The sequence below is a fragment of the Myodes glareolus genome, chromosome 16 (assembly GCF_982192425.1).
Source record: "Myodes glareolus chromosome 16, mMyoGla1.1, whole genome shotgun sequence".
NCBI lineage: Eukaryota > Metazoa > Chordata > Mammalia > Rodentia > Cricetidae > Myodes > Myodes glareolus.
The window spans coordinates 57,494,018-57,508,148 of record NC_142041.1 but is presented as its reverse complement, the minus strand read 5'-3'; the positions used below and the strand labels follow the sequence as shown (position 1 = coordinate 57,508,148).

The following is a 14,131-nucleotide window of genomic DNA, read 5'->3' as shown; positions in this document are numbered from 1 at the left end:
GCTCCAGAAATTCCTAAAGCTTTAGATTAACAACCGAAAAGTGATCAAGCCATTAGCAATAGTACATTTTTCCTACTGAAATGCTTCTCTGAACTCTCAGTATTTCAAATTAGATCAGTCATGCTAGAAGCTAGAACAAATTTTCTATGCTCCTCATAGAAAAATTATATCACAAAATTATCATAATTTGGAAGGCAGTCAAAGGCAGTGTCATAAAAATTGTGGAACAAAAGAACAGAACTGGGTCACACAATAATATCATATTCCAGATTTTGTGAGGCTTATATTTATTATCATTTGCCCCACTGACTTGTTCTTGTTCTGACATTTGATAAATATTAACTTTCATTTCTTTTTTGTCTTCTCATTTTTCTTAAAGAAGACATTGACTTCAGGCCCTCACATCTCCACTGTTCTTTTCCCTGCTATCAAATGAGAAGATGGCATTCTGGGCCTTTCTTCAGCCAAGTCTCACTGATGAGGAAAAGCTAGGATTCTCAAAATGACTTAAATGTAAAATGTTATATTTCCATGTATTAATTACCACCTAAGTTCAGGTTTTTGGACAGCCAGTCTTCCATGCAGCAGTTTTTGCAATATGCCTCCTATTTAAGATGTTTCATGATACACTTATAATAAATTAGACTTTCAAAATAAAAATGAGTCTCTCAGAGCCTCAGGGCCTTCTGCATATTTGGTCATTTATAATAATCACAGACGGAAAATCAGTTTAATTCTAATTACATCTTCAAACCTTCCAAGGTCTATTGACTCATTTAATGTTGATTCAAATTGCAGTGCGTCAGTCCCTCTGGGGCAGATGCTGTACCACGAACACATGGGGAGATGCTTACCTCCTCCAGACCACATGAGTGAAGCTGGACTTCAAGTGAGACTGATGTGAGGCCAGTGTTGAGTAATGGTTATTGACCCAGCACCTTTGCTCTCAGCGCACACAGGCACAGAGGTGATGTTTTCCTTGGAGTTAAACATTTTGTGCTGTCTCTCAGAGACAGTATTAAAAGCTTTTGTTACTAGGTGTGTGTGTGTGTGTGTGTGTGTGTGTGTGTGTGTGTGTGTGTCTATGAGAGAAAGAGAGAGACAGAGAGACAGAGAGATTGATTCAGGTTTTGACTATGACTCAACACGACAAATTTGACACTTGAAGACCAGGCGCTGATGACAAACACCTCTAGATTTGTAGCCACAGTCTGTCACACAATAGTATCATGTATATGTTCATCTAAAAATATTTTAAGTAATTAAAGACAGAAAATGCAACACTTAAAAAGAGGTTCTTAGTATTTACTCTTCCCACATTTGAAAAACTGTGAGATTGAATGCTAGTTGAAAACCTGTATTCTGTGTGACATTCCATACTCAGAACTAAAACCTATGCTGTGAACATCATTGGCACTGAGTCTGTAGATGTGTACTGATGATTCGAAAGTAACTTGAGCTCTGTTTTTAAAACTATTTTGAGCATTAATTATAAAATGGCATCACTTGTATAAATTTGATCTTATTAGAAAGTTATTTAAATGATTATTAGCTTACAAAAATGGAGTAGGTGATAAAGAGATAGCTGGACTCTACCGGTTTGTGTCGGAGCCTCTGAGTTGAAAAGAGCAGGTGTTGACTGGTCTTGATTGTGAACATGGTCGCTTAGAGGTGTGACCCCCCTAACAAACACTCTCTGTAAACTGGCTAACCCTGATGCTCACATGCATTCACTTGCTTAATTTGAATGAGTTGAATACAAAAGGAAATCAGGGTAATTGAAAATCCGTGAGTTTCGCTCAGAGAAAGAAGGCAATGCCATGATCATAAACTGCGTTTCTTTTCACTGTTCTTCACAGCTTTGCTGCCGCCTTCACTCGCAGAGACAAGGAAGAGGGACTTCTCCAGGGGTACAGCACCCTGACAACCTGATAAGGGCACCCTGGGGAAACTACTATTTTAATAAAAATTCTTCATATGAATTATGTCTTATATAGCTTTTGATTCATATTTAGAATCTTACAGATTTAGAACCTAGAAAATGAAATCATTTCCCCCGTTCAGGGAGAGAGTCTTGGTTATGTCTCCTTTAATTAAAAGCTGGGTCACTTTGTTCACGTGACTATTGGGAGCACATTATTAGGAAGCTAATTGCCTGGGTTCTCGTTGCAGCTTTCTTAAGCATCAGTTATCTTCATAGCATTCAAATCACGGAAAAGAAATGCCCAACATATATCAACCCCTAGATAATGATGGGGTGCAACGCACTGGAACATGAGCTGCTCTGGTAGACACCAGGGTCCTTCTGTTAGCAGCTGTGAGAGGCTGCTGAGCACCTTGTTTCACACACTCCATCCAGAGCATCAGGTGTGCTTCTGACTCATTAGTTTTTAACAACATTTGAACTAAAGATACAGTTCTACCTGTGAGAAAGATGTAAGTGCCCACGTTTAGTTTCTAAGTCTCCTTCTCCTGTACAATTTTATGACCTATTTCTTCTGACTATATAAAAAAAGAAATATATGAAACAGATATGTTAGAGATTTGCCAGTTTGATGAGAAAGAAGAAAAAGGAGGCACAAGAATTAATTTATTAAAGACACAGGGTAGAAGGACTTTTAAAATGCGATCCTAATCTTGCCATTTTCATAACCCTGCCTTGGAGTAAATGTTACAACTTCCCAAAAGTGATTGTCTAGTGATGGTGATGATCTTTTATAGTTCCATTAAAAGCAGTGTATTATTACAAACCCCATGTTATTAAGTTTAGCTTGTCCATTCGCAGGAGATCAATGAGTGTGTGCAATGGACTACTGCATTCACTAAGGAACTGCATCCTACTCACTTCCTGTCTTGAACCAACGCTCGAATCCTCCCTCTCTAGCTGTATTGCTAATGTTATCTCTTGTCTGCACTGGTCCCTCACCCTGACCCTCTGTTTGGCCTCTTCTCATTGGTTTCCTCCACTGAGAGGGTGGTCTTCTTACAGTGCAAATGGAAATGTAACTATGTGAATGGTTTAGGATTCTGGGGTCTTCTGATGAGGTATAAGGGCTTCCTAACACAGTTTTGATTTCTGCTAACTGCTACAAGGCTCACCTGTACAGCTGACCTATATAATCACGAGCCCCCGAGTCTGCACACGCTGCTCCTCATGTGCTGACAGTGGGACTGGGTTTAAGTCACATATTATTTACATAAAATAACACATCTTATTACTTATCACAGAGCATACAGTACAGTCTCAACAACTATCAGATTTCATCAATGTGACCACTGGCTGGCCTGCTCTCTGTGTTGACTGAAGGCTTCCTAGGTCGTAGTCTGCTTCCTGGAACTCAGCAAGCATTCAGTGCACACTTTTTAATGCACACATGTATTCCTAAAAGGATCCATCTTGTTATAGTCGGAACCTGGCACCTATTTCTAAGAAGGATCCACTCCTTAAATCTATTCAGAAATATGACAAATGCATTGAAAGTAAAATAGATATTAGCAAAGTCAATCAATAACTGGCTCCTTTATAGCACATACATGAAAGACTTGGCTTCATTTCCTTTTCTCCAGCTCCAAGCACGATTCCCCTATACTTATCTGTTGCTTAACATTTCTGGGTAAACTTCCTTTCTACTTGAAACATAAATATTAAAGTATATTGATTAATTAGTTTTATATGCTTACTTCTGAGAAAAGCTTGCCTTGAATAAATCTCATTGGCTATAATACAGCTTCCACATGAAGTTGCAACCTCTACTTATTCTGTTTTGAGTCACTTCCCTTAAAAAGCTATGGGAGGAGTGAGAATATGAGCAAAGAGGTCAAGACCATGAAGGAGACACCCACTGAAACAGTTCGCCTGAGCTAATGGGAGCTCACTAACTTCAGCTGGACACGGAGGGAACCAGCATAGGTCCAAACACGTCCCTCTGAATATGGGTGACAGCTGTATGGCTGGGGCAGACTGCTGGGCCACTGGCAACAAGATTTATCCCTACTGCTTATACTGGCTTTTTGGGAACCTATTCTCTTTGGATGGATACCTTGCTCAGCCTAGATATAGTAGGAAGGGCCTTGGACCTTCCCCAAAGCAATGTGCCTTATCCTCTCTGAAAAGTGGATGGGGGGTGCAGTGGACGGTAAGTGGAGGAGAGGAAGAGGTGGGAACTGGGATTGGTATGTGGAAATGAAAAAGAATGTTTGTTTTCTTCTTTAAAAAAATAAAAGAAATTATAAAAACTATAAATTAAAAAAAAACCTAACCTTTAGGCTATTCTTCACCCTTCTGAATAAAAACTGCTGCAGTTCAGCTTCCCAGGGTGGCTCCCTTGTTAATAATACATGCAGAGAAGGTGGAGACTCTCAGGCTCCCTCAGAGCCCTCACAGTAAAGTTTTACAGGTAGCCTGCTATATTATCAATGAGAGAACACAGGTTAAGACCTGCCTCTTTTCATGTCCTAAATTTTTGTCTTTATTCTCATTGTTTTTTTTTTTTTTTGGAATGAAAACTTCCTCTGCTTGAATTTAAGGGGGGCTCTTTTGCTGTTTTCAGTGACTTTCTATAAGACACCAAGGGAGGGTTCTAAAAAAAAGCACTAACAAGGTCTGACATTTGTGTTCTCTGTTTCTTAGTGTACCTACCCCTCTTTGCTTATGATGAACCCTTACTGTGACTTCTGAGAGTTCCTGCATATTTTCTCTATTTTGGCAGGTTGACATAGTCATTTCAAGCCGCTGGGGTTATGTGGGTTGGGGGTACAAGCTCAGTGCAGAGCGCTTGCCCAGCATGAACGAGGAGCTGGGTCTATCACTAGTACCATAAAAATGAAACAAACAAACAAACATAAAACCAGTCAGATGTGCTTCATATAACTCAGCAGTAAGGAGATGGATGAATTTACTATCAAAATCACAGGTCTCATTGGAACAATCAGAATGGCTGCAGTTGCTAGTTCCTCTGCCAGTGCGGTGGTGTTCATGTACGTTGCTCACTTAGTGTTCACACTTCCACTATAAGGAGGAACTCATGACTGCCGCCTCATCCAGGAGGCTCTAAGAGATCAGGTTATGCAACCATTTACTTACTTTAATAGCAAGTAAGGAACAGGATCCAACTCTTTCCAATTCGAAACCCAAGACTCTTCTAGCTACATGAAATTCATATCACATTGCTAATGCCTTTAGAGGGTTTGAGCTCCCACCATCCATAATTCAACACCCACAATCTTGGGCTCGGCATTTGTATTTGATATGCATTGTTTTAGGAGCGATGAATCCAGGAAGCTCAGATGGCTTCTCGATGGATGTAGACCTTGTCGTCCTAAAATGTGCCTATGATTAGATGGGAAGGCGTCCTGAAGCACACTCAGGGCTATCGATTGTAAAGCAATCGAGACAGACTAAACAGACAGGGATGGCATGTTCCTTTCTAGCAGGGAACAGCATTCTGCTGCATGAAAGGCACTGTTCTATGCGAAGCGTGCCATTCCTACCCTGCTCACACTCATCCCAGCCTCTAATTGTATTTAACCACGGCGCGCAGAGCATCGCTGCGCAGTCGCTGACAGGCAGAGCAAAGCACCTGATTGAAGAAACCAGTTTGTTCTTGTTGGAGGGCTTCCTCTCTTTCTTTCCTCCTTGCTTTCATTACCTTACATCGAGGAAAATTGCACACCTGGGGGCAGAAGTGGTATGCTAAACACAGATCGATCCCTGAGTGGCTGCCATGGTTCTCCGCAGTCAGAGCTGCTGCAAGATTAATATGGAAAGGCTGGGTGCTGACCTGTTGATCTTTCTCACCCCACTAACCTTGAGGAATGCTTCTGTCACAAACGAAAAACTCGATAAAATTAACACAAGTCGCAGGGAATTCCGGAAAGCCAGTACCTACATAACAGAACCCCTCTCCTTATAAAGCACCAAAACACACTTTTGTGTGGGGAAAAAATTCCAAACAAACTCAACTTGGGGCAATACTTGTTTCTAGAGACAACCTCTGGGTATCTGGCGAGGTTAACAACATTATCACCTGGCCCTTGTCAAACAGAGAGACCTGGTGAAATGTGGCGATATCTCAATTTGATCATCAGAGAGCTGAAAGGCTAATGGATCAGCAATGACAGGGCAGGCAGAGCACAGCCCCGTGACAGCCAAGGAAGAAGAGTGCAGGAATGACAGCATCAGCTAGGGGGAGATCCTGACAGCAGCGCTAAGCCCAATACTGCACCACTTCTGCTCTACCAGTCTTAAGGCCACAACAGCAACTGAGGTGAAGCGGGCATGTTTCCAGCACTGCACAAGGAATTAACCATGAAATTCTCATTAAAGATCATGACACCTTCGACTACAACTTCCAACACAGACTCTTGGAAATTCTCTGTGTTATCTTCTTGTTTCGTTTTAGTTTTGTTTGTTTGCTTTTTTCAAGACAGGGTTTCTCTGTGTAGTCCTGGCTCTCCAGGAACTTGGTCTTTAGACCAGGCTGGCCTTGAACTCAGAGATCCACCTGCCTCTGCCTCCCGAGTGCTAGGATTAAAGGCATGTACCACTACTAGCCACAGGGCTGCAATCATCTTGAGTGATTGTATTCATTCTTCACAGTGCACAGGGCCTACCTGTCTTTTCTGAAATACGCAGGCTTTGGTCTTTGACTGATATGGTTGGGCTGCTCCAGCTGTGGCCCCGGCTGTGGTTGTGAGGATTCTAGGGGGCACCGGCATCTGTGGCTGTAGTTGGGAAGATCTAACTAACTGGCTACAGTTCCAGTAGGTCAAGAAGGCAAAACACACTTTCTCTCGAGAGCTGAGATGCCCTTGTATGTCAACATTGCAGGCTCCTCCATCTGTAGATGCCAGAACTCACATGGGAATGTTAGGCACATCACAGTTACTTAGACTCTTCTTACTTTAACGATGACAAGTCGTTATGCTGTTGGACTAGAAGTTCAAACATCAGGGAGGAGTTGCTCCAGACACCACTCACATAACCTCAATTGATGCAAAAGCAAGGATTTTTATTCTGTCATGACAGGGCCCTTCAGGTTCAGGATATGAAGGACATCCGATAGCTGTTACAGTCCATCTTTTAAAGCAAAAAGCCACAGACACAAGGGGGGAACCTGTAGATTGTTTTTCAACTTATTGGATTGTCTTATTCAAAGTGTTACTAGCAGTGGTTGGTCTATTCTAGGGCAGGAGAATAGCTGCGTGGTCAGGTGAGATAAAAGGAGAGCATCTGTGGCCTTCCTGACCTTGTTCTAGTGACTAAATCAAAGTTCCTGTGTCAGGAACGGAGTCAACATCTGTGGGTTGTCTTTGCCTCAATTCCCAGAATGGAGTTATGTTTGAAGATTATTCACAAGGACACAGGAGGATGAGCAGTCCAGCATGTGTGTGTGTGGGTGATTGTCCCGTTTCCAAGAGAGAGGGAGTGTAAGGTCTTAGGGTTGAGGGGACTTACAAATACATTTAGAGTTTTTCTATGCAAAAGTATCATTTTACATAGACTAAAGTTAAGGCCTATTTGACCCACACCTGTGGTGATATTTTGTTTGGGCTCTAACAAACAAAGCTTGCCTGAAATTCAGAGTATGGAGCTAGCCACACGAGTTAGCCATAGAGGCCAGGCAGTGGTGGCACACACCATTAATTGCTGCACTCAGGAGACAGAGGTAGAAGGATCTCTATGAGTTCAAAGCCATCCTTGGCTATAAGAGATTTGAATCAGTCTAAAAGAGAAACAGCCAGGCGGTGGTGGCTCGCACCTGTAATCCAGCACTAGGGAGGAGGAGACAGGAAGTGATATGGCTGGACAGAGAGAGGAATGTAAGGCGGGAGGAGACAGGAGCTCAAACATTCAGTTTAAGGATTCTAAAGACGGGATCTTGCCCCATTTGGTCTGAGGATTCAGTAGAGTATGGAACTAGTAGCTGGCTGCTCTGCTTCTCTGATCTTTCAGTTTTCACTCCCTAATATCTGATATCCCTAATATCCAGGTTTTTATTTAATAAAACTAATTAGAATTGTGTTACAAACATCACCAGAATCATGATGTCACAACTAGATCCTTGCAGTAAGATGTCACTCTCAGAACCCCTATGTAATAAACCTTTGTCTACATCTAATCTTAAGAAAATAATAGGCATTTCAAAATCAATTAATGTCATGCATTAATTTTCAAGATTTGTATCAAGTAAAGGCAGTCAGTCTAGGCAGTAAAACAGTGGCATCACTTACAGATATGAGCATGTTTACATGGCAAACAGCTGCTTCCTTCATCCCTGTATGAAAACATGAATCTGCTATCATGTGTGAAATACCTAATTTCCTCTGTTACTTTAAGAGAGTACATATTCCTGTATTATTTATGTGGCTACCAGATCAGCAGAAATCTCTCTTTTTCTTTGCTTACTGTAAAATTCTGTAATACTTAAATTACATCTTAGGATGAGAATGTGTGAGACACATCAACACCTGAGTTATAAAAAGGCAGCACTACCAATCTTTTTACCAGAACAGTGTCTTTTAGAGACTCTTTATTGGAGAATATCGATTAGAGAATTGTAAAATTTCTTCTTCTCCCTAAGAAGGAATCTTTCATTTAACCACCTTTTAGTGATTAAATATTCAAACATCTTCCCGAATCTTGCTATTAATCCCTTAAAGTATTTTCTATCCAAATATTAATGGATACATTTGAAACTTTTATTTACTCATGGAGCACTTTTTACTTGTCTCACACATCGACTCTCACTTTTTATGGGAACCCCAGAGTAGACACTGACTTATTTTATATCTTTATGAGTTAGGACAGACGACGCTTTGCTGCCTGCCTCTCGGGACACTATGATTACCTAAGTCAGGTTACCTTGAATGTTCTACTTTCAAAGCATCTACATTACCTAATCTGAGCCTATTTGTCAATTTGCCCTTTGATGTCATATTAATAACAGAAGAGAATATACTAAGAAAGAGTCCTTCACAGGCTCAAAGTGGTTGTTGAAATGTAAGTTGGCGTTCCCTGGTGAGGGCTTTTGTGACTGTTTATCACCATAGTGTTTATCTCTGTTTGAAATGAAAACTATTCCGCTGGTATCATTGCTAATACTGGTTTCTTTGAAGTTGTTTTTGTATTTCACCTTCTGGATTATTTTTTTTCTTAACAAATTATAACAAGTATTTTGGGTCCTGTACTGTGATCACTTAAATGGGCTTTTGTTGGTGGGTATAGGATAGGGGATGACCCTGGGACTCCAAGCAACTCTTGAAATGTTAACAAGGAAAGTGCATCTCAACTTCCTAACTGGCTACTAATAAATACATTTTGAAAATGGATTCTTTTAAGCTTGATTCCTAAGTCTTTATGTGTATGCTCATGCATGCACGAGCACGTATTCTATAACTAATAATTATAATAGTCAGATGCTTATTGTGTGTGCAAAGGGAAATTCGTCAGTATTGTGTGTTTTAGCAATGGCAAGCAGCTGGCCCTGGCATGCACTGTGCTCCTCTCACACTCGTAGGCAGTTCTTCACAAGGAGGATCATGATGGAGCTTAGCTGCCGATTTCCACTGAGGAAAGGCCAGGGATGTTAGCTGAAAATGGAGGGCCTGATTCTTAAAGAAATTCAATCTCACCAGAAATCATGAGGACAAAGGTTGTTCCTTTTCACAGAATTTGATCAGACACAGCCCAGGCTAGTCAAGTCCTTAGCCCTGTATTGAAGTCACTTGCCATTTGCTGGCACAACCACACCAAGTGATGCAAGTATCATGCATCACTCACTACTAAAAATCAGATCAAATCGAGAATAAAGACAAGTCCCTAAAGAGGCACACTATGATCCCAGAATCTTTGCCTTTGCTAGAAAACTTTTAAACATTTATCTTGGGCTCTTTCAGGAAGCTTTCTACTCATGGGTTCCCAGACACTAATGAAGTAGAAGAGAAAAGTATCTTTGTAGACTCAATAAGAGGCATATTTAGGGCTTTGTAACACTTGCAAGGCACTGATTTATATTTGTTAAAGGAGAAATGGTAGCTATTAAACAGGAGTGGGATTAACGAGCCCAAACAAATTAACCAACCACACTAAATGGAAGGATGCTGCAGTAAGAAATAAAAGAAACATTTAGATCTCAGTTGCAGTCCCAAGTTCTTTGATTGCCTGTAACAAATAACTGGCGTGGGTACAAAACAGAACTCAAAAAGCCACAGAGCTGATTCAATACCATTAAAAGGTTCCATTTGGAAAACAAAAATAACTTCATCTACGAGGCAGGTAACAGCACAGTAAAAGTAACATATGTCTCTGTAGGAAAGGAAATTCATAACACAGCAAGTACTTTAACGTGTTAGCAAAGAAGTATAAATTAGAGCACTCCAGATACGTAATTGCATCTCTACTAAGAACAGCGTGCAGATGAATTCCATTGCCCTCCCTGGATGAGGTTAAGGAAAGGCAAGACAAGCCACGCTACTTGTTGAGTTCTATTGAGGATAATTTTTTCTGGAGAGTGAACTATAATGCATTAACCAAAAAGCTTTAAATTCTTTAATACAGTAATTCTAACTAAAAGGTGTTTATATTTTAACTTAAGAGACAGTAACATGTAGAAGGATGCCTCTGTGCCAGCGTTATGTGCAGTGGCAGAAAGAGAGAGTAATAATTACACAAGAAATTAATGAGTGATCGGAGACTCAAGATTAAATGGTACATAAGACAGATGATGGAAAAATATGCCTCTTATACTGCTATAACAGAATATATGAGATAGGGTAATTGAAAATAAATTTAGTTCTTAAAACTGAGACAGAAGATGAAGTCCAAGGCTGAGGAGCCTCCATCTGATGCATCCCTTCTAGCTGCACGATCTCCTACTGAAGGTAGATGGGCAAGAAACCAGAGAACCAAAGCAGTTAGCCTAACCATAACAACCCATTCCAGTGAACTCACCCACTTTCCACGGGATGCAACCAACTCTTATTAAGACAGTTTATGCACTAACAAAGCAAAGTGCAAATGTGTAGAACTTGAAATCAGGAGAAGATTCAACATGGAAAATGTGGGCATGAAAAATGTCCATTACTAAATAATCTATAATTATATTTATACATTTTAAAAGACAAGCCCTCACCTTAAAAATAACCCACCCTGGTCACTTCAATGGCAATGGGAAGCTACGAATCAGGAGAGGCAGAGCTGAGCATCAAGGGATACGAATTGGTACCCTGGGAAAATTTCAATAAAGACAAAGCTAGGCTAAGTGCTATGAGATTTTTATAATTTATCTAAATTCCTTTCTCCTAATCGTGCATATGCATTACTAAACATGTAGGTGCAATGCTAATGCATCTCCTTCTAAGACCCACATTCTTACTCCTAATAATATTTAGACACCCCCTTTACCCAATAAATAAAAATGCAGTAAAGCAAATTCAAGTGGATACTATATAGTTGGACTATCTCTCACTTTTTATTTTAAAATTAAGTGTTAGAAGTATCTTGTATAATATTTGATTAACACTGAATTTGTCCTCTCGGTGGAAACCTGACTGCAGACTTCCTTGTTTAATGCTTCCTGCAGATGTGGATCTGCTCAGCTTCCTCTCTAGCCTCCTGAATTAGAATTACTAAAGGATTATTTTAGGAACAGCCTTCTGTGGAAATTTGAATGCCAATGTAAATTGGCACATACTTTATCCTCCTGGGGGGAAAAAAATCTAAGCAAGTTCTTCACAGAAAAAAAAAAGTAAAATTTATATGAAAGTCCCTTGTTATTCTAAATAATATAAAAATAAAACACAATTTTCATTTAAATTCAACACCTGTCAAAAGTTTAGTACGTATCTTCTAAAGTAAATTACCCAAGCCATTACTGATCTTTAATTGTAAAAATGGAGAAAATCATACTTTAAAAAAATTTCAGTGCTACTTAGGATTCTAACATCAGACTCAATGAAGACTGAAACTGTGAAATCGCTGGGTAATGTTGGCCTTGGGCTCGTACAACACCCACCAAACTCTAATCATCGAATGTCTGTGAACGCAGTTTGGACACTGGCACATGCTTGCTAGCATTAAAAGGCAGATAGAATTCAATAACTTCACACAGTGGTTAAGAGTACACATTTCCAGATACAGAGTTACTAGAATGTGATTGCTTATTCTAGTTCTCTGCTAACTATGAGCATGAACTAGGGAAGGCAAAAGCACAAAAAGTCAAGGTGATGCCATCTTGTCAGGTCAACCATGACCCATGACCTTTTTTTTCCCCCATTCCTTGAACCTAGCAGGCATACCCAACCAAAGGATTCTTGTTCTTCCTCTCCTGGTGGCTGGGAGGCTCTGTCTTTGAGACAAGTGGATCAACAACTTGATCTTCCTTTCCTGTAGGTCGTACAAGAGCCCCCTAGCGCTCAGAAAGCACACCCTTCTCTTATGCTGACCACTTCTACTACTCTGGCTTCCATTCCTTGGTGTTACTCCACCTGCAGCACAATGCATTTGTTTGTTTTTTTATCATTCATTTCCCACAATGCAATGTACACTATATGCAAATCAGACCTGTGTTTCTTTGCTACAGTAAATCCAGCCGTGTAAATACCCAACCAGTGCTCAGTGAACTCACATAGGTCAAATCATGAATGAATGAATGGCTACAGCCGGAATTGACAGGAAGTTATCAGAAGGATTATTTCTCTGCTCATAAAAAGATTATATAATATGCCTTGAGAAACTGACTCATATTTCAAACATAAGATCATGCTGTACTGGACTTCAATGCTAGACCCTGGTCATATCCCATCAGAATGAAATAACACAGACTACAGAGGCTGCTGCCTTGAATGGCCTTTCTCCCCTTTCTGTGCTATAATCCCAGTTCAAACATCAGCTCCATGGAATGCTCCAGACCTGATGTTCTGAACGATCGATTCCCCTCTGAATCCTACTCATTAGTTTTGGATTTCCTAAGTTATATTTTTCTTGTATGGTAGTTTTTGTTGTGTTTTCATCCTTGTTAGTATTTCTAATTTTAGTAACTGTTATATTGCCCATTTGCGATTCATTCTTGTCTCCAAAACAGACATCCTCACTGTATGATGTTGCACAGCACCAGTTACAGCACTTTGTATGGATTACGGATCAAATAAATGTGAATAAATAAGCAACCATGACCTTCAAAGTCTAAATGACCTAGTACTAAGAAAGTATATCCTGTGCACAGTCAAGCTCCCTATTCATATTAAAGGGAATTCTTCCTTATCATTAGCATCTGTAAGGTTCCACTTCCACAATAAAAGAGGCGCCAGCGATGATGCAGTGGAACTTGAGCTAGGATGCTCACTCCCATGGGAGGGTGAGTCTGATGCACCTGCCTTGGCTGCTCCAGAGAGGACAGTCGGCAGGATTTATCATGAAGCGTCGATTGTATCATTTAGCTCCTGGACCATCACTTGGCTGACCATGGGAGGAAGGTAGTCGCAAGCCCCAGTAACATCGGTCTCAGGACACTTTGACTCAAGGGATGTGAAGAACTGAGGAACTAAGAAAAGTGGTGCTGAGCTATTTGAGATCAACTCCAACTAAGGAAATTCCTACAGTGAATAAAATACCTAAAATACTAATATGGTGATATAAACCTAAGAGGAATACAAATCTGAGCTATCCTGGTACAAATAGGGGATTATATCAATTGGTTTATCTACAGTTAGTAAAACCACAAGAATCCAACCCAGAAAACCTCTCAAATTGTGTTCCAAACACACCCGAGTCCTTGAACATTTCTAGTTTTAGTGCAGTCACACTAACTATAGGACAAGAGCACTGCCCACCGGGCAGAGATGTCACGCACCTGTGCACACCACTGCTGCACATGATGATGTGACAGGCACCGAGCCTGTCGCACAGCTCCGAGGAAACCGACAGCAGACCGACTCCGGAGGCCCCGCAAGGCGTGTTCACACAGGCGGCGATGCGCTTGGATCTGATAAACGAGGTGACCAGGCGGTACAGCTCATCCAACGCATTCAGGGGCCTCATGAGCTAAAAGGAAAGTGAGGAACACGAAGCTCAGCACTCTCAGATGTCTTTTCAGGTGGCACGCAGTTCAGCTGTCCCAGCATTTAGATGACC

At 40.7% G+C, this 14,131-nt stretch overlaps 1 protein-coding gene across 1 annotated transcript in view; it reads right to left on the bottom strand.

The window, feature by feature from the left end:
* Window positions 1-14,131, bottom strand: part of Prex2 (phosphatidylinositol-3,4,5-trisphosphate dependent Rac exchange factor 2) — a 280,846-nt gene that overhangs the window by 18,373 nt on the left and 248,342 nt on the right. Inside the window, exon 37 of the mRNA XM_048420638.3 lies at window positions 13,851-14,041. Coding sequence (XP_048276595.3) covers window positions 13,851-14,041 — 191 coding nt within the window. The remainder of the gene's footprint in view (window positions 1-13,850; window positions 14,042-14,131) is intronic.